General features: G+C 35.9%; 1 protein-coding gene across 2 annotated transcripts; it reads left to right on the top strand.

The window, feature by feature from the left end:
* Positions 1-8: 8 nt before the first annotated feature.
* RIBC2 (RIB43A domain with coiled-coils 2) lies at positions 9-14,393 on the top strand. 2 transcript variants are annotated; one of them, XM_040564805.1, is made up of 7 exons: positions 9-229; positions 3,380-3,461; positions 4,147-4,347; positions 5,122-5,240; positions 11,281-11,508; positions 13,128-13,294; positions 14,242-14,393. In XM_040564805.1, the coding sequence occupies exons 1-6, from the start codon at positions 101-103 to the stop codon at positions 13,245-13,247; spliced, it is 879 nt and encodes a 292-aa protein (XP_040420739.1). In that variant the 5' UTR covers positions 9-100; the 3' UTR covers positions 13,248-13,294; positions 14,242-14,393. The 2 variants fall into 2 exon arrangements, with proteins under 2 accessions (XP_040420739.1, XP_040420730.1); XM_040564796.1 differs by having other exon boundaries at positions 4,147-4,491.
* Positions 14,394-20,872: the final 6,479 nt, after the last annotated feature.

Genomic DNA, 20,872 nt, shown 5'->3' with positions numbered 1-20,872 from the left:
GCCGCCGGTAAAGGGCCCTATCAGCGGCCGCCATTAACGGGTGGGGCTTCGGTTCCCCTAGCGACCCGCTGTGTTGCTGCCGTTGCCTGTGCCTGGCGCCATGAGCGGCCTGGGGCTGGGTTGGGAGGCGCAGGAGGCGGGGGCGGTGGCGGCCGCCTTGGAGCGGCGACGGCAGCGGGAGCTGCAGCGGCAGAGCCGCGTCTTCAACGCGCGGCTCCGGACCATAGGGGTGAGGGTGAGGCCGAAGCACGGGGTGAGGGGAATCCGTGTCTGACCGCGCCAGGAGACGAACGCCCTTGAGTCTGTGGTGGCGAGAGCTTTGCCCTAGTGGGTTTTGTCTTCGGTCGGCTATGCTGCTTGCAATCTGAGTGTCAGGAGGTTAAGTTGTATATTATAGCTGTTTAAATTCTGGATGCAAGAGCAGCTCCCTCACGAGGGGAGCGGAGGGGCAGGCGCTGAGCTCTGTTCTGGGGACAGCGACAGGAGTCGATGGAACAGCATGGAGCTGGGACAGGGGAGGGTCTGGCTGGGTGTTAGGGAAAGGGTCTGCACCCAGAGGGTGGTCAGGCACTGGGACAGGCTCCCTAGGGTAGTGGTCACAGCACTGAGCCTGGTAGAGCTCAAAAAGCATTTGGACAATGCACTCAGACACATGGTCTGAGTTTTTAGGTGTTATTTGGGGACCTGGGAGTTGGCCTCCATGATCCTTGTGGGTCCCTTCCAACTCAGGATATTTTAAGAGTCCATGTAAGGGTTTACAACACTTAAATTATTTTTCCCACGATGTGGCCAAAGGCTCACATTAAGATTCTGTGTGTGTGTGTGCAGGAAAGAAGAATGCCAAAAGGGAAAATAAATTTAAGTTTTGCTTGTAAGTTATTCTAGAGTACTCTTTGCTGATGCATACATACATCATGAGTAAATGCTGTAGCGTTAATGAGCGCAGAACCAAATTTAGAACTGGTGGAAATAAATCCAATCTGCTAACTTCATTGCGCTGGTAGAGTTGCAATGATTTGATCTAAATTCTCTCTAGTACTGAAACATGTTTCCTATGTCAGTGGAAGGATAAATTTACCTTATTTCTGTCAGCACCTTCGATTTATTCTTGTGACTTTTATGCAACAGTCACCTGCATGGTAAAGTAGCAGTTACCACTTAACAGACTGGACAGGTTGTCCCTTTGACACAGCATCCTGCCATGCCTGGTAGCCAGCACTACAAGTAAATGACAGGGGCTAATAACTTTTTTTTTTTTCCTCTGTAAGGCTTTTCTAGAGCCTTAAAAATTAAATGTGAAATATGCTCACCTTCACTAGCTGAGAATTTGTATCACAGTGTAGTTTGTTGAGCAATACTTCTTTATACCATCTGAAGGTCTTTCCCAAAAATTCTGTTGTAGAACTAACTTCTCATACAGGTTTTGATAGATCCATTTACATGAGACAAACATCTAAAGTGAAAGAGGAATTGGAGGAATTCTGTACATATTATAATGAATTTCATTCAGTATTCGCTGGCTGAGCAATGACTGCTGACAGAAGGGGCTGTTCCTGTGGTTTGAAATTAAGCCAAGTTCAAAACACAAGGAGTCAACAAAGCAGTCCAGAGATACTGTATTATCAGTATTTCCAGTGTGGGTTTCAATCCTTTGTTTTCTCATTCCCTTGCTAATTTAGCTGAGTGGCTGTCTATGACTCAATTAAAAATCAAGGCAATGTTTGGCATAGATGCGAAAATATTTAAGTGGTGTATGAGTAACTTAAAAGTGTGGAAATAATACTGACTGGAAAGCAGAATGGGAACTGAGATATTTTTTCCTTGATTATTACAAGTGACTTTCACTTCTGTATGTTTCCTCATCTGAGAAATGGAAAAGTAAGATACATCTCTCTTCATTTACAGGTTTAAGAATTTATCCTCAGTAAATGAGTAATTTTCTAAAAGAGTTCAAATGAATAGTTCTAATGAAAAATAGCACATTACCTTCCATTTGTATATGAACTGTTATGCATAAATCCAAGTATATGAGAAATCAACTGCTTTCAACTGTTCATAGTACGGAATTTATAATTTTAATCCCATTTGCAGCTCTCAGTCTTAAAGTTGCTAATTTTTCAGCTAGACAGGTTACTGTTCCGGAATGCACAAGTTCAATCTGTAGCTTTACGTGACTAGGAATGGTCCTTTTAGGGATGTATTCTCATCAAGTGAAATGTGTTCAAATGGGAGACAGCTGATAATGTAAATCTGAATTCAGACACACTGCTGAAAACATTGACTTACCTGTATTATTCCCAGTAACTGCTAATGGAGTTGAATTGAATTTCTGCTAACAGTGTTTCCCATAGTTATATTGAAAGCTTGATTTATAAAATGAGACCTCTAAATGAGTTGATGTTTGAAGTCTACTACACTACATAAAATTACATTTTTAAAAATTGCATTATTATTATTATTTGACAATGATATACTGTAGAATTCTTCATGGTTTCACCCTTATTAGTTAATAAATTTGCCTCTCTGCCTGATTGGTGTAGGCAGTAAGGCTTTTACAGCATTAAAAATGTGTATTTTCACCTGTTACCTGTTAAGTCACTCTGTCTTGATCTGAATAGTTTTTAGGCAAGGACTATCAGAATACCAGGCTCTTAAATAATTGTATCATTGTTTTTTTATAAGGTCTTAAAATACATCAAGTGACTTGGCCAGTAAAAAAATAAAATAAAATCCTGATTTCTGCATATGAATTTGTCACTTCTGTCAACAAACGTGACAATTCTTTTGGCTAAATAGGGTACACTGCCTTGCTCAGCAAGTACTCTCCAGGGCTATCCTGAATATCCTTTACCATGTCAGCTCATTGTAGTTGTCTGGGTGTTTCTCAAGTGGCACCCAATATTGCATTTTGGGGACTACATCAAGCCCCCGACATCCCTTCTCTCTCTGATACGACTGGAATATTGCTTCCCATTCCCCCTTAATTCTTCAATGTACTTTTAGGCAACCAACTGTATTTTTTTCAAATCTGAACTATTTCAACTTCTTGTCATCTTGACTGTCAAAATAATTACTATAATGGGGATTTATAGTCTGTGTTATGCAGCTAAAGTATATATGTACTTATATTAAATAAATGTACTGTTTTGCTCTGATTAGATAGACCTGTCAGTATTAAAACAAAGCAAGTAAGAATGTTGCTGTTCCTGGATTTTCCTTTATATGTATTAAATAGTGATGTATATTTATTCTGCTGGTAGCAAATTTTATCTAAAACAACTGTAAAGCAACATAGCTCAACAATACCTGCCTTTAATCCTTCAAACAGTATCTCCTACAGAGCTGTTTTGTTTTGTTTTGTTTTTCTTCATTTTAATAGGTTGATAAAGATGCATTGGATGCCCAAGTCAAGGATAGGAAAATTCAAGAAGCAGCTAAAAAAGCACGAAATGAAGAACTTGGTATGCTTGTAGATAGTCTGATATTTCTATGAAGAGTTAAATGTAAACAGATTTGCCGTCCATGTCTTTCGAGTACTAGTATTAATTTCCAAATAGAGTATTTCTCTTTGAATCTTGAATTTATCTATGTGTTTATAGGTGCGTGTGCAATTGTAGGCTTTTGTTTAAATTCAGGCATACAAACTGAATCCTCTGTGTATTTCTATTCATGTTTATACATTTACATTGATGCAGTATGTGTTTCCCTCCGTATCTGAGGTAGGAGCTCGCTTTCATATTGACATGATTAAACGGGTATATATTTCTGAATAGGTTGTAATCTACAATGTTTTCTTTTAATAAATGTAGACAAATAGCATTGTTTAGACACCTGAAGATATGGGTGGATTTAATGTCATAGTTACAGAAGTACTTACTATTGTCTCCTTTCACAAACATGTATTTCGTTTGTAACATTAATAAGAAAATTTATTCCTAAAAAGCTGAAAGTATTTTATAAGCAAAGATTTCTAGAATTTCTAGTTTTTGCTAGTATAGTTCTTTGTAGATAAAATACATTTTCATAACGTATTAACTGTGGAATATATGTATTCTATTTATTCCTTTTCAAAGCTTGATTTTCCATCTTAAGTGATACATGTACACTTCTAAGAATTGTATTTTCATTGTGCTTTTTTTTCTCTAGCTAATGAAATTAAGCAAAATGACAAGATCATGTGTATGTTAGAAGAAAGACAGAAATACGGTATCAGAAACATAAATAAGGCTGTCAGTGACTTTCAGAAGAATTTTCAGAAGCCAGAAACAAGACGTGAATTTGACTTGTCTGATCCCCAAGCCCTAAAGAAGGATAGACCTGCTCGACTTTCAGACAGTGATCCTCGATGTACGGTATCTGGCTTGCAGAAGTTTATGGGTGAAGACTTAAACTATTCTCTTAGGATGAAATTTCAAAAGGAGCAGTTAAGAGAGTGGTCTCTTCAGCAACAGAGAGACTGGAAGAATGCACTAGCTGATAAAAAATTTTTAGGTAACAACAGAAAATAACAGGGTTTTTATCTGCTTTTTCTGAAATTCAGGTATATATGACATAACTGTGCATATTACATCAGATTCTGACATAGCAGTATTTTAGTGTATTCAATATTTAGGTTTTAAAAATACAGCAGTTATTATGTTTCAACTTCTAATGTATTCAATATATCAATTCAGAAATTTGTATTTAATAACATGGTGATTTTATTATTACCTAGACTTCGTTTCTGTTTACACCTCAAATGAATTATCAGGGCATTCTGAAAAAACATCTGTAGTTTACATGCTAGATGATACTAGGACAAATCTTTGCTTTTCTACAGCATACAAAATAATTGTTATTTTTCTTTTCCTTAGCCTGTCATGAAACATTTTTTTGCAGTGCTTAACATACTTTTTTTTTTCAGTTTAACTTTTTGTCTAGCTATTAAGACAAGATTGATCTCAAAATAAACTGATTTCATCAGTCACTGAAATTCCAAAATGGAAAGCTTCAGTGGTAGGATTTGGAAATAGCTGTGTAATTCAGTTTACTATAGCTGTAGTCCCACCCTTCCCAGTGGCTTAGTCATATGGCACATCATTTCCATAAAAACTGACTAAATTTCATTTTAATGTAATTTAGATGATCTTCATGACAAGAATACGATTGAACTTGACCGAAAGACTATGGAGCAACAGCGAACAGAAGAAGAAACCCATCGTGCTGTTTGTGCAGCTACTAAAGAATTCAACAGAAGCCAAGTAAATTTGTGTTGGTGGTCTCTGTTATTGCTGTTTGTTTCTTTTTCTTTTTTTTTTTTAAGGGTGGGTGAGGGGGAGAGACAAAGGGAAAGTCAGACGACCAGTGTACAAGTACAGTGAGTAGTGATGTTTTCACAGAGGTTTCCTAGAAGCTGACTTTCAATGTTGATTCAGAAGGCATGACTTATTCACTTCTTTGTCCTCTGCAAGGATCTAGCTATCCTCTGTCTAGTTATCTGCTATCAAAATTCTACCTTCTGGTTCTCAGCTTGCTGACTAGCAGGCAGCCACAACTCCCCAGTCTTTCTGGGACTTCTAGTCTGTAAAGTGGGCTACAACAAAAGCCTTTCATGCTTTCCTTCTGGTTTTATCTCAGTCATCTGATAATTTTAGCTCTCTGCCTGCTTTTCTTTTTGCTTGAATGGAAATGTTACTACCAGTAGCTTTTAGTCTTTATTGCTTACATTAGTGCCCTGAGAGTGTTGTTTTTAGTACTTCCTTGATATCTGTGTACCTGTGTCTCTTGGTTGTTTTCGAAGCATGCTTTGGAACTTACTGAAACATAACAAAAACCTTTCTCTGTCAAGGCAATTGATGATAGAATCATAGAGTATGAGGGAATGGCAAAAAGCTGCAGCAGGGGAGGTTCAGACTGGACATTAGGAAAAATTTCTTTATCATGAAAATGGTCAGACCCCGGAACAGGCTTCATAGACAGTTGTTTGATGCCCCAGGCCTGTCAGTACTCAAGAGGCATTTAGGTAATACCCTTTTTAATAATAGTCTTTAACTTTTTCTTAGCCCTGAAGTGGTCAGGACTACATGGTCAGTGGTCAGTGGACTGGATGATCTTTGAAGGTCTCTTCCAACTGAACTATTCTATTCTAGTCTATCTTAGTACCATTATCTGTCATGGTCCAGTTCTTCATCTTACCATAGAGGTTCTCTTACTGCATTCAGCTTCTACGTACAGCTCAAAGGGCTAGTTGGAAACTATTACTTTGGTTAGACTATATTTGGTCTGAATTAACTTTATTTAGTCACATCAAAATAAGGCACATTTACATTACCTACGTAAAGTATGGCATTTGGGGATTAAAGAATATAAGTATACATGCCTTTGTGTAAGTGTTGCTTGAGCCCTTCATGGCATATCATGATTTTATATATATATATATATATATATATATATATGTGTGTGTGTGTGTATATATATACACACACACACATATATATGTGTGTGTGTGTGTATATATATATATGTGTGTATGTATATATAGCTAGACCAAGGTAATTAAAAAAGGTTTTACTGCTTTAAATCAGGATTACTGAATAGTATTTTACATCAGTAGCCACAAAAGTACCTGAAGTGGGTGGTGCACTTAGGTTTACAGTAGTATCCAAAATAATTGTTGTCATATCCATTTGTTTCATTTAATAGTTTCTGAATTTGTGACAGGGCTAGGGAAATGGAGTGGAGTGGGCAGAAGTTCGCGTGTGGTGTGATTTTTATTTATTTTTTTTTTAAAGTTTAGATTTATACATTCTACTTTGCTTTTGTTCATATTAAATGTAGATGAAGACATGTTCTTTGATTCTTTTTTTTGTTCATTTGTTGTTTTGTTTTTCCAAATAAAGGTATAATAATGGAGATAGGGGCAACAATCTCTATTTAGTTGGTTTTTACTGTCCCTTGCTATGTTGTACAGATCAGAGTTGTCTTGATATCTCTTTTTCTTTCCTTCTGAGGTAGGTAATTATGTTTACTTTTTTTTTTTTAGTACCATGGCACACTTTTCAGCCTTTTGGTTTCTTTTTTTTTTTTCTTCTCAGAATAGTTGAGAACAGCTGTTCATTTTCCCTAAAATGGTGTGCTGACACAATTGCTGCTTTTCTTTTTTAAACATGCAAGCCAGAAGTTTCAGGTTGCCAGGCCTCTGTTTTTCTATTTCTTTGTTTATTAAAGAAAGCTGTGTTACAGAGGGATTTTCTATACATCTTTTTCCTGAGAGAGAAAACTAGGGCATGCAGCCTGAGAATGAATTTTACAGAAGGAATAACTATATCTGACCTCAAATATATTGATCAGCAGCCTCCATCAGTTCTAGTGTTTTGAGTAGCCAGTTTGAAGACCTTCACCACTTGAGGGTGTGGTCTCATACTGCATATAATTTGCTCTGCCTGTGGGTGACTTCCAAAACAAGAACCCCTTTTCCTGTTACCAAAGCTGCATGCACTTGTTTCGGCTGTCTCTTGCAGTGGATCTAATGGTCATGAAGCTTCAGGATGTGTTAGATCATTTCTCAAAACTCACAGAAAACAAACTCGGTTCTAGAATATGTGACTGCTAGATCTGACTTAGGAGTGAGTGCACAGTCTGAGGTGGTACAAAGCCACTCTGTAAGGCAATTTTTGATTACTGTAATTTAGATCAAGTGTAATATGACAATGCATCCTGAGAGAGGATGAAATGCCCTAGAATTTGGCTTTTGATCAATCATTATCTCCATGCGCATCATCTGTAGTCTTTAAGGTTGCTGGTATCTGTAGGGAAATTTTAAAAAGGGACAGGGGAAGGAATGGGGCAAAAAAACCCACAAGTCATGTACTCCAGGATTTTTTTTCCTTTGTTATTTTTCTAGTCAATAAGTAAAGAATCTTAGCATCTGACTGAAAATAGGGTATCTCAGTTTAGTAAAGCCTGTCTTCGTGAGTGAATTTGATGTGCTGCCCCTGTGACAGTGGTTCAGCTTCCTATGCTTACAGTACTACTATTAACAGTGACTTTATTGCTGACAAGCTAATTGCTCATGATTCATTTTATTCTGGAATTAATTAGCAGAACAATGAATTGATAGTGTATCTGGTACCATTTTTCTCGCGCTGAAGGATCCTGTACTGTAAACAATTTAATTGTGTGTTATGGCTATAAGATTAATGCTACCTTTCCTGTCAGATTTTCTCTCACAATAAGCATGTGTTTACCAGAAACGCCAATGGTGCTTTTGTCCTTGATATAACTATTACTACAAGCTTAAACTGTCAGTTATTCCTGCTGACATCATTCATACATAAGTAGTAAACACTTCAATTTGGAAAGCAAGGTAGCAGGAATTAAAACTACTTTGAGTTCTGACTAGAGTATATATTTACAATTCTTTTGACATGTGATTGTGCAAGAATAAAATTATGCTGTGGAATCACAAAGAGATTTCTCTCTAAGAACAAGAAGACTTGGGAATGCCCAGTTTAGCATTGCAGTGATAGATATACTGATTGTGCTCCTGAAATCAGACAGTCCTCTTACTTTGACACAGGACTTGAATCTTTTCCAAGATATTTTGGAGATTATGCTAAGAAAATAAGAGGACATGATAACAGAGGATCTTTAATTACCTCATATTTATAGACTTCTAAACAGTCTTGCAGACTTCATATAGATAGAATTTATTCCTGGGAACATCACAATAGCTCAATAGCTCAACAGTTTTCCTGACAATGTTGTTGTTATGCACATTTGAAGGGTAGGATGGAGTTATTCTGGTTCCTTATTCACTTGACATTACTAACACATCCAGAGCCAGTAGCCACTTCAGAGAAATACCTATTCAGGCTCTGAGTAAATAATGTATTTATGTTTACCATGGAACCTTTATTTACTTATTTATTTACCTGAAATTAAGTATTTGTGTGCCTGAACACAGAAGAATGGTAGATCTGTTTTTAAGCATTCTTTGAAGTGTCTTTTATCACTCACATCCTATTCTTGGTATTCAGTGTCTAGAACAATCAGTGTTTCTACATTTTTACCATATCTTCATGCGTGAGGAAACATATTGCATGTACTTGCTAAGCAGAAGCTCCCAGCTTGAATGTACTGGGTGTGCGGTTCTCTACTATGACATAAGTATCTGCGTAATATAGCCAAAGGAATTGCATTATTCATCTATACTTCTTTCGCAGGTTCCTAAGACCCTGGATAGGTCGCTCTGGTCATTTGTGAGCTTTGTGACTTGTGATAAGCACTTCAGAAGCTGTGGTGCATTCTTTTAGCGCTGTGTTGGCAGCAGTTAGTTGCTTGTGCACTCAGAACTTGGCATTATTCTAAGCACGTGAACTCTTGGCCTTGCAGTGCTTCTATGGAAATTTCTTTTGGTTTATGACTTGAATCAACAGAGTGGAAGCATTATAGTAGTAGAGAAGATACCCTATGAATGTTGGACCACAAATTAAAATAGATGAAAGAGCATGTATATGTGCATCTGTCTTTTTTTTTTTTTTTTTTTTTTTTCATGCTACACCAATGAATTACATTTTGTTGGGGATTTGACTTGATGGAAAATGTATCAGATTTTACCCAGTTTAAAGTATTTCTTTTGCAATGTCATTATTTTATTGATTTATTTATTTTTTGTAGTGCTACATGCATGCCTATGCACAGAGCTAGGAGTTTCTTCCACTAAGATTCCAGGCAGCTTAGAAAATGTAGGCTCTACCCCTTACTGAGAAGGTTAGGATTACAAGGGTTTTGGATCTGTTGCTAGATCACAGTAGAATTACATTAATAAAGTGCTCTAAATAAAAATTAGACATTTAAAGCTTCAATAAGTCTTCATCATAGTCTAGTATTTATTTATGTGAGGTCCATCCAAAACGATTTTGGTTAAATGTAATTTACTTTGGAGCGTTTTCAGAACTAACAATAATTGCTCAATTTGTAGTATCAATAATCTAAAATTACATACCATGATATTCTGGTATATATCATGATACTGAAAAATGTCATAACATTAAAAATCTTTGGTGTTCTTGTTTTCTTTTTTTTTTTCTTGGTAATTACAATCTTCCCCTCAAATTGTTATTGACTCTTCTGGAGAAAAAGAAAACTTCAGTGAAATATGTTTGGATTAAAAAATTGCTTAAGCTTCTGGTAAAAATTATACTAACTTCTGTGAGATTAATAAGTGACATTTAGTTTCTAATTTATTATTCCATGTTGAGATGGCAGAGCTGGTAACAGCTAGATCTCAAGTTACATTTTGGCACTTGAAGTTTAGTTTGCTTCATTTTATTATTTTTTTTTCATTTGTTTAAATGTAGACTTTCCTTATTCTAGTGTTCAGTCTTAAAATTACTTATCAGCCATCTAATAAATAAAAATTTTCTTCATAGTCTAAGTTAAATTGAAGCTTAACTAATTTATCATTCAAGAAAAAGAGAATTCATCTTCTGTTAGTTTGTTTGCACATGAAATACTTTTGTTATTTTAATAGAAACCATAAGGCTGTTTTCAGCCATAGTACCATATCCTAGATCGATAAATTCTTAGTATTGTTTGCTATTTCTTCTTCTGTCCAGTCTCTGATGGGTCATTGTCTATGTTTGCCTGTATCAAATAAAAGCCACCATTTGATACTCTACAGGCCTGATACTTGGGAGAACTGCTGTCATACAAACTTAAAGTCCATAAATACAAACGTAGGGATAAACCCAGCCAGGTTAGCAGTCGCCTCTAGTGGGATGAGTCTCTGTGGTTGCTGAGTTAGGATTCTTTTCCGTAACGTTTGCAAAGGAACAGATTCCCACATTTAGGTATAGATAGGCCTGTCATTCTCTGTTGTTGATAACTTCTAGCTATTTTGTCTCCCATTTTTCACCTTTTCACTTTCAAAGTGAATATTCTCAAGCCAGTGATTTTAAACAAGAGTATGAAACAATCTTGGACAAAATAGAGAGATGAGTATTAGTCTGTTGCAGTCGAGATACATGTGCAAAGCTGCATATGCAAGAGACAGGTCTGACAGCCTGTGCTCTGTTCCCTTGCCAGAAGAAGATACGTTAACATTAAAGAAATGTATACCATTTAGATTTTCAGTTTTTTAGCCAGTAGGGCCGTGATCATAATATTCACATGTGATGCTGTTGACAACTGTATGCAAGTTGAAAAGAAAACTGTTATGATCTGCTAACTTTATTGTATCCCTTTAGTTAATATTTTTTCTTGGAAAAACTATTAGTCCTCTCCTTCTGTTGCCTTCAGGCTGCTGAACTAGCTGAGAGAAAGAAGCTGGAAAAACATCAAAAAATGGAAGATGACATAGATGAGATTTCCAGCCTCCTTCAGGGAGACTTACTTTCTGAAAACCCTGAGCAAGCCATCAGTTCCTTTGGTAGGCATCGTGTGATTACAGATCAGTGGAAGGGAATGAATCAGGATCAGCTGATGGCAATCCGTTCATCTCAACAGCAACAAGTTCTGGAGAAGCTGGTATTTAAGCTTATGTGCATATTCTGTATTCTTGGTTATGATAGCGTTATAAGCGATATGTGTAGAAGAAAATACATTTGTTTACTATGCACATCCCATTTTGAGACTGAAATTCAGAACAATGGAAAAATCAGAGATACTTTAATGATTCAAACTTAACACAATGTCTCTAAAGCAGTTGGGAAATGGCAGGGAGCAGCAAGAGTGGACTGGGAAGTAGGTTGCTGTGGAGCCTAGGGCTAAGGGGCCTGGGGAATCTTGGGGCATCGTCCATGGTGGCCCAGCAGGGGAGCAAGGTTCTGCACAGCCTGAAGGCCAGGCTTCACGGTGCTTGGTTTAGGACTTGAGACAGTATGAGCTGCCTGCAAGGGATGAGCAGGTATGGTCTGCTCCATAGGGGAAAAGGAGCCAGGAGCTGAGGATGACAGCAGAACAGGCTGTAACAGAGCCTCATGGACAAGTTTACTTGAGCAAGGCAAAGAGAGTAGGTCCAGTGAAGCTACTTGTGCATATTTCATAGTCTTAGATGTTTCTGAATGCAGTAGACCTTCCTTTCTACCATCCTGCACAACTATGAGTCACAGTTTGGGATGGGGTTACAACAGAAAAACTAAATATTGATGATAACTGCTGCTTTACAGGTGGATGGAAGCAGGCATTCAAAATGAAGAAATCTGTATTTCCTTTGCAGTGATGAGTGTATTGGTGTAGTTACTGTAATGTAAGAAGCTGCTAAACTCATTTAGTGCAGGGGTTTAATAAGCTTAATGAATTGAATAGGTGTTCAATTTTTTATTTTTGAATCCCTGCAATGTCCTATGTTATGTTATGTCTTGTCTACTCTATTATTAAAGCTGAAAATAGAGTTGCCATTTCTCTAAGGGTGTATTTATGAGAGTCATGATAAAAATACTTGCACTGGCTCTCCTCTGATCCTACAATAAACCCATTAAAATAGCTAAGGTGGCAGAACATTAGCCCTTCCAAGAACGGTGAGAAGGTTTTCGCAGGCCTGGTTTCTTGAATCAGTTTGCTGTGATGTCAGACACAAAGTGTGGAAGTGACGGTATAACAGAGAGATGGCAGAGAAGAAAATGGTTTGCATCTATCATCTGGTGTTGATAGCTCAGTTATTGCACTGAGTCAGCAATATTGTAAGCCATACTGATGATTGCTAACTTCTGAAGTCAGGAAGTTCTGTTAACTCCTGCCAACAACTTCTTTAAAGAAAGAAAAGTCCATTGTGCTGATCTTGGTTTGGGCAGAGCTAATGTGTTGGAGAGAAATAGTAGTCTACTGATGAACTTACTGACACTATTGTATTTTTGCCAGGCAGCAGGCCTAAATTTCTTACCTTGTGCAGAGGTAGGAGTCTGTCTGTCTTGCTTCCTGGAAAAAAACGGCTTCCTAATCTGAAGTATTTTACTTCTGCCTAGTGCATGGGCTCCTACCTCATTTGGAAGTGTGTATTTTTTTTCTTCCCTATTTCGTGCGCTACCCCTAACATTCAGTAAAGACAAGCAAGTTTGTTGTTGGAGTGAATTTACCAATAAAACATTATATAGACTTTTTCGTCTTTGAGTAAAGACAAAACAAAATTCTTCTTTTCCCTCCTGTAGAGACTAAAAGAGGAAGAATGCAGAAGATATGCTGAATGGGATAGGCAAAGTATACAGGCTGCAAGAGCGCAGTTGATTTTAGAGCGGCATCAGCAACGACAGAGTTGGGAACGCTGCTGAGCTCTGGATAGCATAAATGCAGAGCTATCCCAGGAGCAAAAATCAAAGTAAGTGCCAAAAGTGTTTTCTTCTTTTCGAATAAAACTGTTATTAACACAATTGCTTCAAAGAGCATTTCTGCTTTAATTAAGTTTGTTGTTTTTCTAATAAACGTACTGCAAATTTATACTTTTTAAAAAGTCAACAGTTCAGCTTAAGAAAGTTTTTCAGAACTGTTGAAAAAAACCTTCAAAGTGTAGGTTATGATGGTTACTGACTTGCATATATGGAATAATAGCTGGAATTCTTAAGCGTTCCACTGACAACAGATTAAGTTCATATCAATAACAAAGTAGCAAATAAATACAGTTGGACAGTAAATTATATTATTGCTTCTGAAACAATATCCGTTTCTGTAATTTACCTTAGTTTTCTGAAACAACAAGGGTAGGTATCAACTGCCTTCAGTAAGAACTGTTAGTTTCTGATACGTCAGGGCTAACAGCGCATATGAAGCTTTTCCATTATGTATGACAAAACTAAGTAATTCTTTAGCTAACCAGGGGACATGGTGTGTAGGTGTTTCTGCTGTGCTGAGAAAGTGGGAAGATAATATGTGAAGGAAAACCAACAATCAAGCCAAATAATTCAGTGTTCTAATCTTCCAGTCTGATTTTTTTTCTTCTCCTTTTCCATGAATGCATGCATGCATCTTGCAAAAGAATATCCAGTACCTGGAGCTTTCTTGTTATACAAGCAAAACATTCTGAATTGTGTTAATTTAGTTTTTCACTATGAGACTTTTGGAAGGTTATTTTAGGATGAGAAATAAAATCTGCTCTATCGAGATATGATATACATTTTGAAGATAGAGATAGACTTATGTTTAATTCCATTTCTAATAATTCTGGATTTTATGAGCATTTCTGAGTTTGTACTTTACATCTTTATGTTTCTCTTCCACATAATGAGAAAACATATACTAACTGCATATTTTGTTTTTGTTTATTGCTAGGAACATTTATCTTAAAGAAGAAGAATATTCAAATGTCCCAACAAGCCAGTACTTTGCACAGTTTAATACAACCAGTCGATGACATCCTAGATGCATCAATCTGAAATACGTAGAAGTATGTAGGCTTATTAAATTTTTTTAACTGAGCAGTCCTTCTTCATGTTGCTGCTGCTCTTCATTATTTTTATGTATTCCCTATGCTGCTTAAACAGTGCACTTGAACTAAAGGACAGCCTGTTAGGCTACATTTGTGCTAGGAAGAGGAAAACACTAATAATTTTTAAACATTATTGTTTTTCTAAAAAGTTCTAGTTGATTCTGTAGTTAGGTTTTTTGACCATCGTGTCTGAGGCTTAACTGTAATACTTGCTATATCTATGTGTTTAGAAATCAATTTCTGGAAAGAAATCACAATTTAAAATGTAATGTTACTTGAGGCAGCTTGGTCAGAAAGAATGGTGCCTGACATAGATCATATAGATCACAGGTGACAGAAACTTAGCCACATTCTGTGGGAGGGAAGAAAGATGGCTTAGGTAGAAAGTTGTAGGGCTTTTTTTGTTTTGTTTTTTAAATTGGAAAAAAAAAGAAATGAGGAAGAAATGGACATGGTGATCAGAAGTGCAGAGGATAAGGTGATCCTGAATAGCAGAAACAAGAAGAAAAAATGTGTATATTTACCTAGGTGATCATAGCAGTGAGGCATGTCACAGAAATGTAATGAATTACAGTAAGTGGGGGAAAGTATTTCTACATACACCATCACTCATTAGATACAATGGAGAAAACTAAACGGCAATGTGCTTGTAAGGGAAAATGTAGGGAGAGCTTAAAGATGTGATGAAAGGTGGGGGAAGTAGGCACGCACCAAACAAAACCAAGGAGTAAAAGTTCTCTGTGTGTAGGGTAATTCACGGAAACAGTTTGTTTGCCTTATGGTTAAAGAATTGACTTACTGATTGAAGAGCCAGGCACTGGTATTTGAAAAATGGGGAAGTGAAACACAGGGGAAGAATATATGGAGATGCAAGGTAAGTAACTACATAAGATAAATGGATATGCAAATATCCAAAAAAATGAAATCCATGAGGGAAAGAGATGATGTGCAAAAGACTGGAAAGAGAGTTAGAAGTCAATGATCTAAAGTAGCAGGAAGAATGAAAGACAGACAGATATTCAGATAAACATTTAAGACCTTTAAGAGATTGTGTGTTCTAAATAAAAATAGAGGCTGTTTATGAGAGTTAGTCTTGAAATAAGTATGTGTAGTTTGCAAGAATCTGGGATGTAAATTTGGGGTAGAAGCATCCTGATGATATTGGCACAGAGTCCACTGATTCTTCTTTATATCAAGATAAGTGATAACTTCAAATTCTGGTGAAACAGGTTGAAGATGACTCCAGCATGCTAATTAGGAAAGATGTTTAAAGAAACTGAGGCAGAGATAAACTTTCATCTGTGAAAATACTGAAGAAAGCAAGGTTCTCAAGGTAGATAGTATTAGAAGGATTTTGAGATGTTTAAGGAAGCATTCCTTGAAAGGACTGTACTCAAACAGGTCTATTTGCTTAGCTGAAATTGTGGCCCCATGGGATCAGGCTAATACGACTATTTACTGTTTTAAATCATATAATAACAGAAGTTGGGAAAAGTCTGTTATGTTCAATCCCACTAGGTAGTTGATTTTCTTTCACCTCTCTAAGTATAACATGAAAATGAGTAAAGAAATATCTCAGTACACAATAACCCGTAGCAAGAAGAAATGTCCTCATGTTAGTTTATTAAAAGAACTGAAACTAATTGTGATATAGATAGAAACGAGACAGAAAAGGGGTGTGGCTAGAAAACAGGAACTGAAAATGTGCTATTCAGGAAAGTTGGTAGATAAATCTGAGGGGGAACACACTGCACTGTTAATGATGAGATTGACTTAAAAGAATTAAAAAGGAATGGTGTGTCCAAGAGATGCTAATATGACAGCATTTGAAAATTCATTTGTCAGGCTGGGTTTCAGACATGGCTGGCTATCCTTGTATTATTATCAAGTACTGTAGTGTATTAAGTTATCAAACTAGGGAGTTGGTCTGGTTGTCTTAAAATACAAAGGCCACCAAATGGGGTGGGAGGACAAAACAATAGCTTTCATTTAACTAAAGTTTTTTCTTGATCTGTGTTGAATATTTCAGGCTCTGACTCTTTTCTTTTTTTCTTCCTTTTTTCCCCCGCTTACTTAAGTTTTAGTTACCTGACAGAAAAATGAATAAAGAAGCATTGAAAAGTTCATGATGTTGTCGTCTTCATTTGTTCAACTTCTGTGAGTAGGTGTCTACAGCCTTTACGACCGTAAAAAGTATTTACCTACTGGCTTTCTTGAAAGATCTTTGAAGTTAGTTTGAAACTTTTGAAAACTATTTGAAGTTACAAAAAGGATACACTTCTCAGTTTTACTGTGAATAAGCCTTTACATAGAAATTCAAGAGGACAATTCAATAATTGGGTAGGATCAGACATCCTTAAATTTCCCAGCAAACTTTTAGTATCATCAATCATATTTGCAAGAAAAAATATGCTGCATTCTATCTGTTTCAGAATACAAAAAGTTAAATTTATTTTAGATCTTAAAAAGAAGAGGCACAATTGAATTGTAGAGAACATGCTTAATGTGAAGTAATTAATAATTGCTGATATTTTATACAAATTTGCTTTATTTTTACCAAAGTGAAACACATTTTCAGTTGGCTTATCTCACCTGAGTAAGTGATAGTAAAGTGTCAAAGTACTGTAATACCTTAACTTGTGTGGCTGTATGACAAGACATTGACTGTTGTATTCAGCCATTAGCTGAAGGCTTTAAAAGTGCTTTTGAAATGTCATTCTCATAGATTTTACTGCTGAATATTGAAAGAAATAGACAAGGTGTATTAAAAGAGCATCAATTAATTGTAGGAACTGTTTGATAATGTTTGTTGATTTCCATTACTGAGACTATCTTTTCTTTTGATATTTATAGATATTTATTAGAAATACAGCAGTGTAAAAGACAGTATCTTCCATATGAGGATACAGATAGCTAGTTGAACTAAGTTTAATAAATAAATTTAAAAAAATCACAGCTGTTGGAAGTAGAGGGCTAGCAGCCACCTTGTTGGTTTTTTGTTTTGTTTTGTTTTGTTTTACTTTTTAAAAACACCCAAGTACTAAATAAGACATTCCTAACACTGTTCAGTTCCTATTATTGTCCTTACGACTAGCCTATTTAATTAGATGCTGGTACTACAGAATCATCCACACGTTTAAATGATCTTCATGGAGCATCACTGAAGTAATTAGGGTAAAGAGTAGGCACTAGGATTTGATTTCAGGGAGGAAAATGGTGATTAGTTCCTGTCACGTTTACATTTGTATTTAAAATTTTTCTTGTATCACAGTTTTCTGCACTACTGATACTTTAAATTAATAATCTGGGAAAAGGTATGTATTTAAAGCTTAAAAAACAATTTACAATGGTTGAATTGAGTCCAATATTTTGTTTTTTTCTTCAGATTTTTGTACACTGATATTTTTAATAATATCATACAATGTATGCACAAAAGTTTTTCTCTTCAGTAGTCCTGGGTGGAATAAGTTACATGTTACAGGCATTTTCTTACTAAACTTTAAATTTCTTTGGATGTCGATACTATGTTATAGGTTAACTTTTTTTTTCCTTCTTTGAAGGGATCACTAACATGAGATTGATCTTTGTATAGAGACTTCTTTTTTTTCTTTTGGAAAAAAAAATATTCTAACACTATTAAATTTATGGATGTTGGTGCAAGCAGAATTTGTGCAGCTTATACTGCCAGGACTAGATTATTCCTTGTCTGGTCTAGTCGTTCTCTCATCTACTTTAGAATCATAGAATGGCTGGGTTGGGGGGCATGTTAAAGATCATCTAGTTCCAGCTCCTCTTCCTGAGTTATGTCTGTGGTATCCTTTTAACGATATCTACTTGCTTTTAATTTTCCAAGGTTATACTTTTATAACATTGGCATTAAGCATTGTATTGAACATCACATATAACAATGTTGATATTTAATTTCTATGCTGCAAAGGCAAGTATTAAATTTAACGTGCAGGTCACTATGCCTTGTAATACAGTTTTGCTCATTGTGAAATACTCTATTTGCATTTAGTTTTGCTATAAACAGGATTAATGTAGTAAAGAAAAAAGTTGGATCTACAGATGAATATAAACATGCAGGTAAAAAGGTGAAGTGGTATTGATAGAATATACATGCAAAGTGTCCATGATTTTGTTGAGCTGAATAAGGGTGATTATTTTCAGGAAAAGAAAACAGAAATAATGTTGTCTCTCCGTGCTGCGGGGACTTTCTCTGTCCTAAATCTCAAGTGAAGATCTGACCCAAGCAAATTCTCACTATAGAAGATTCTCATGGCAATCAATGTCTTGAATCAGTTCAAAGCTCTTTAGTGTCTATGTACTGGTGGTCTTCTGATTTAGACATTTCAATTTTTTACCAGTATAGTTTGGTTGGAACAGCCCTTAGTATGGATAGAGTTACGGTATACTAATAGTGCATTATGCCAATATAGTATAATTGCTTAAATACACAGGATTATGCTGTCTTGGTATATGTGTGTTTAACAGATGGTATAAAGCTACTATTGTGAAACATTTAACATTGTTGATTTCAAATCTGTGTTACAGCAGTGCAAACACTGCACATAGACCCATTTATGTATTGCTCAATTTACCTTTTTAATAGTACTTATAAACTGTATTGGTATAAATCTTTTTGTGTTTCATTGCAACATGAGCTAGCTAATTATATGTAAACAAAGTGTATTTTTCAGTGTATCTGGCTATTTGTAATGTAGTGCAAAATGCATAGTTACGGCTTTGAAATGATAGGAAAGAGCAAATAAGTGTTTGAAATTCTGTGTATGTCTACCTTTCTTCCATTTCCCAAAAGAAGGACTAAGAAATGCAGCAGAACAAGCATCCACTAAGCAATCATCCTCTCTGATGGCAGGAATATTAGATTCCAGCCAGCTTCCAGCAAGATTTCTCAGGGACATCCAAAGACATAGGTGATGTCATTACATCTAGTAATTGTGACAGCAGTCTTGCACTTCTTGAATCCACATAAATTTAGCATCTAGGATGTCTTGTTGCTGACTCAGCACCTTTTTCAGTTTGTTTTTGAACCTGACATCTTCTAGCATCATTTCACGCTTGATAATTTTTTATCAAAATACAGGAAACAACTCTTCTTCATCTTTCTAAAGTATTATCTACATTTTTTTAAGATCCCTGCTATATCACAGTTTAACTTTCCCTTTTTCAAGGCTGAAGAATCCCTAGTTCGTTCAGTTATTCCTCTTTAAAAGGCTATTCCATGGATTTCTCAGCCCTTGTTTCCCGTTACTGTACTTTTTCAAATTTTACAACATAGCCTTTTTGAAATGTGGGGTCAGAAGATTGTGTCAGTGACATTTTCTGTTTTATTCCCTATTTTCCGTAGTAGTTCCTAACCTCTCTTTTGTTTTCTTGGCCATTGTTGATCACTGAGAAGCATTTTCATAGAACTCTATTCTGTAACTCAGAGGTCTTTTTCTCAGTGATAGTGGCTAGTTCAAGGCCACCAAAATTAATATATTTTTGGTTTTGTTGCTTTCCTCTCTCCTCCCACGTTCCCCTATATGTCAGTTAAGAGTTCTTTGTAGTGAAGTTCACCTACCATTTTGTCTCCCCATCACTCAGTATCACTATAAACATAAATGAAACAAACAAAAAAAACTCCTCTTAAACTGTCCATTGACATGAGAACATTTTCTTCCAAGAATGCAGGATTTTTTCAGTTTTGTCCATTAATTAAAAGTTCAAGAAAAAGTAACTCTGCTGTTTTATTTGCTATTTTACATGAATATTTGGCTGAGGTACTAAGCTGTGATAATGTAGTATCATCTCTTTCCCCAGTTTATAAAACCCAGAAAAAGATTCTAATAGTCTTTCAGGTATTAGTGGGGTTAGGATCAGAATAGGCAAGGTTCAACTCTTTTTTTGGTCAACCTAGTATCACAATTTAGTGCAATTAAACATGACAGTAAATGAAGGATAGCTTCAAAATAAGATGTAATACTTCTATTAACATTAATGTGTTTGCATATCACCTACCGAAGAAAAACATGTTGAGAAACAAATCATGGTTTTCATTCAAAAAAAGTCCAAACAGAACACCAAAAATCCACAGGAGTAAACAGACTTATGAAATAATTTCTTAGTGTTATCAAATTTGATAACAAATTTGATGCCTCAAATTTGATGCCTCATTAAACTTTTTCATCAGTATTTTTCATCTATTGACTTGAGTAAAATTAACCTCTGAATTGAACCAATCAGAATTAAGCATATTACACTAGTAAATTTATTATTTCATTGGGTAAAATAAATTCTCTTTATATCATCACAGGTAATTAATTTCTGCAAAAACAGAAGAAACGTCTCCTGATAGACTGCAAACATTCATGTGTGAAGTCGGTATACTAATACAGATTTGCAAGAGTTCACTTCTCAGTATTGGCTAATTGCTGCTGTTATTTTGGCAAGTTGCATAAGCAAGTAGTG

The sequence above is a fragment of the Cygnus olor genome, chromosome 1 (assembly GCF_009769625.2).
Source record: "Cygnus olor isolate bCygOlo1 chromosome 1, bCygOlo1.pri.v2, whole genome shotgun sequence".
Taxonomy (NCBI): domain Eukaryota; kingdom Metazoa; phylum Chordata; class Aves; order Anseriformes; family Anatidae; genus Cygnus; species Cygnus olor.
Note: the sequence above shows the minus strand (reverse complement) of the source record. Positions and strands in the feature narration are given on the sequence as shown.

Coding starts and splice junctions, on each gene's coding strand:
- RIBC2 (XM_040564796.1), top strand. CDS start 101: ATGAGCGGCCTGGGGCTGGGTTGGGAGGCGCAGGAGGCGGGGGCGGTG. Junction 230..3,379: donor CGCGGCTCCGGACCATAGGG/GTGAGGGTGAGG, acceptor TCATTTTAATAG/GTTGATAAAGATGCATTGGA. Junction 3,462..4,146: donor AGCACGAAATGAAGAACTTG/GTATGCTTGTAG, acceptor TTTTTTCTCTAG/CTAATGAAATTAAGCAAAAT.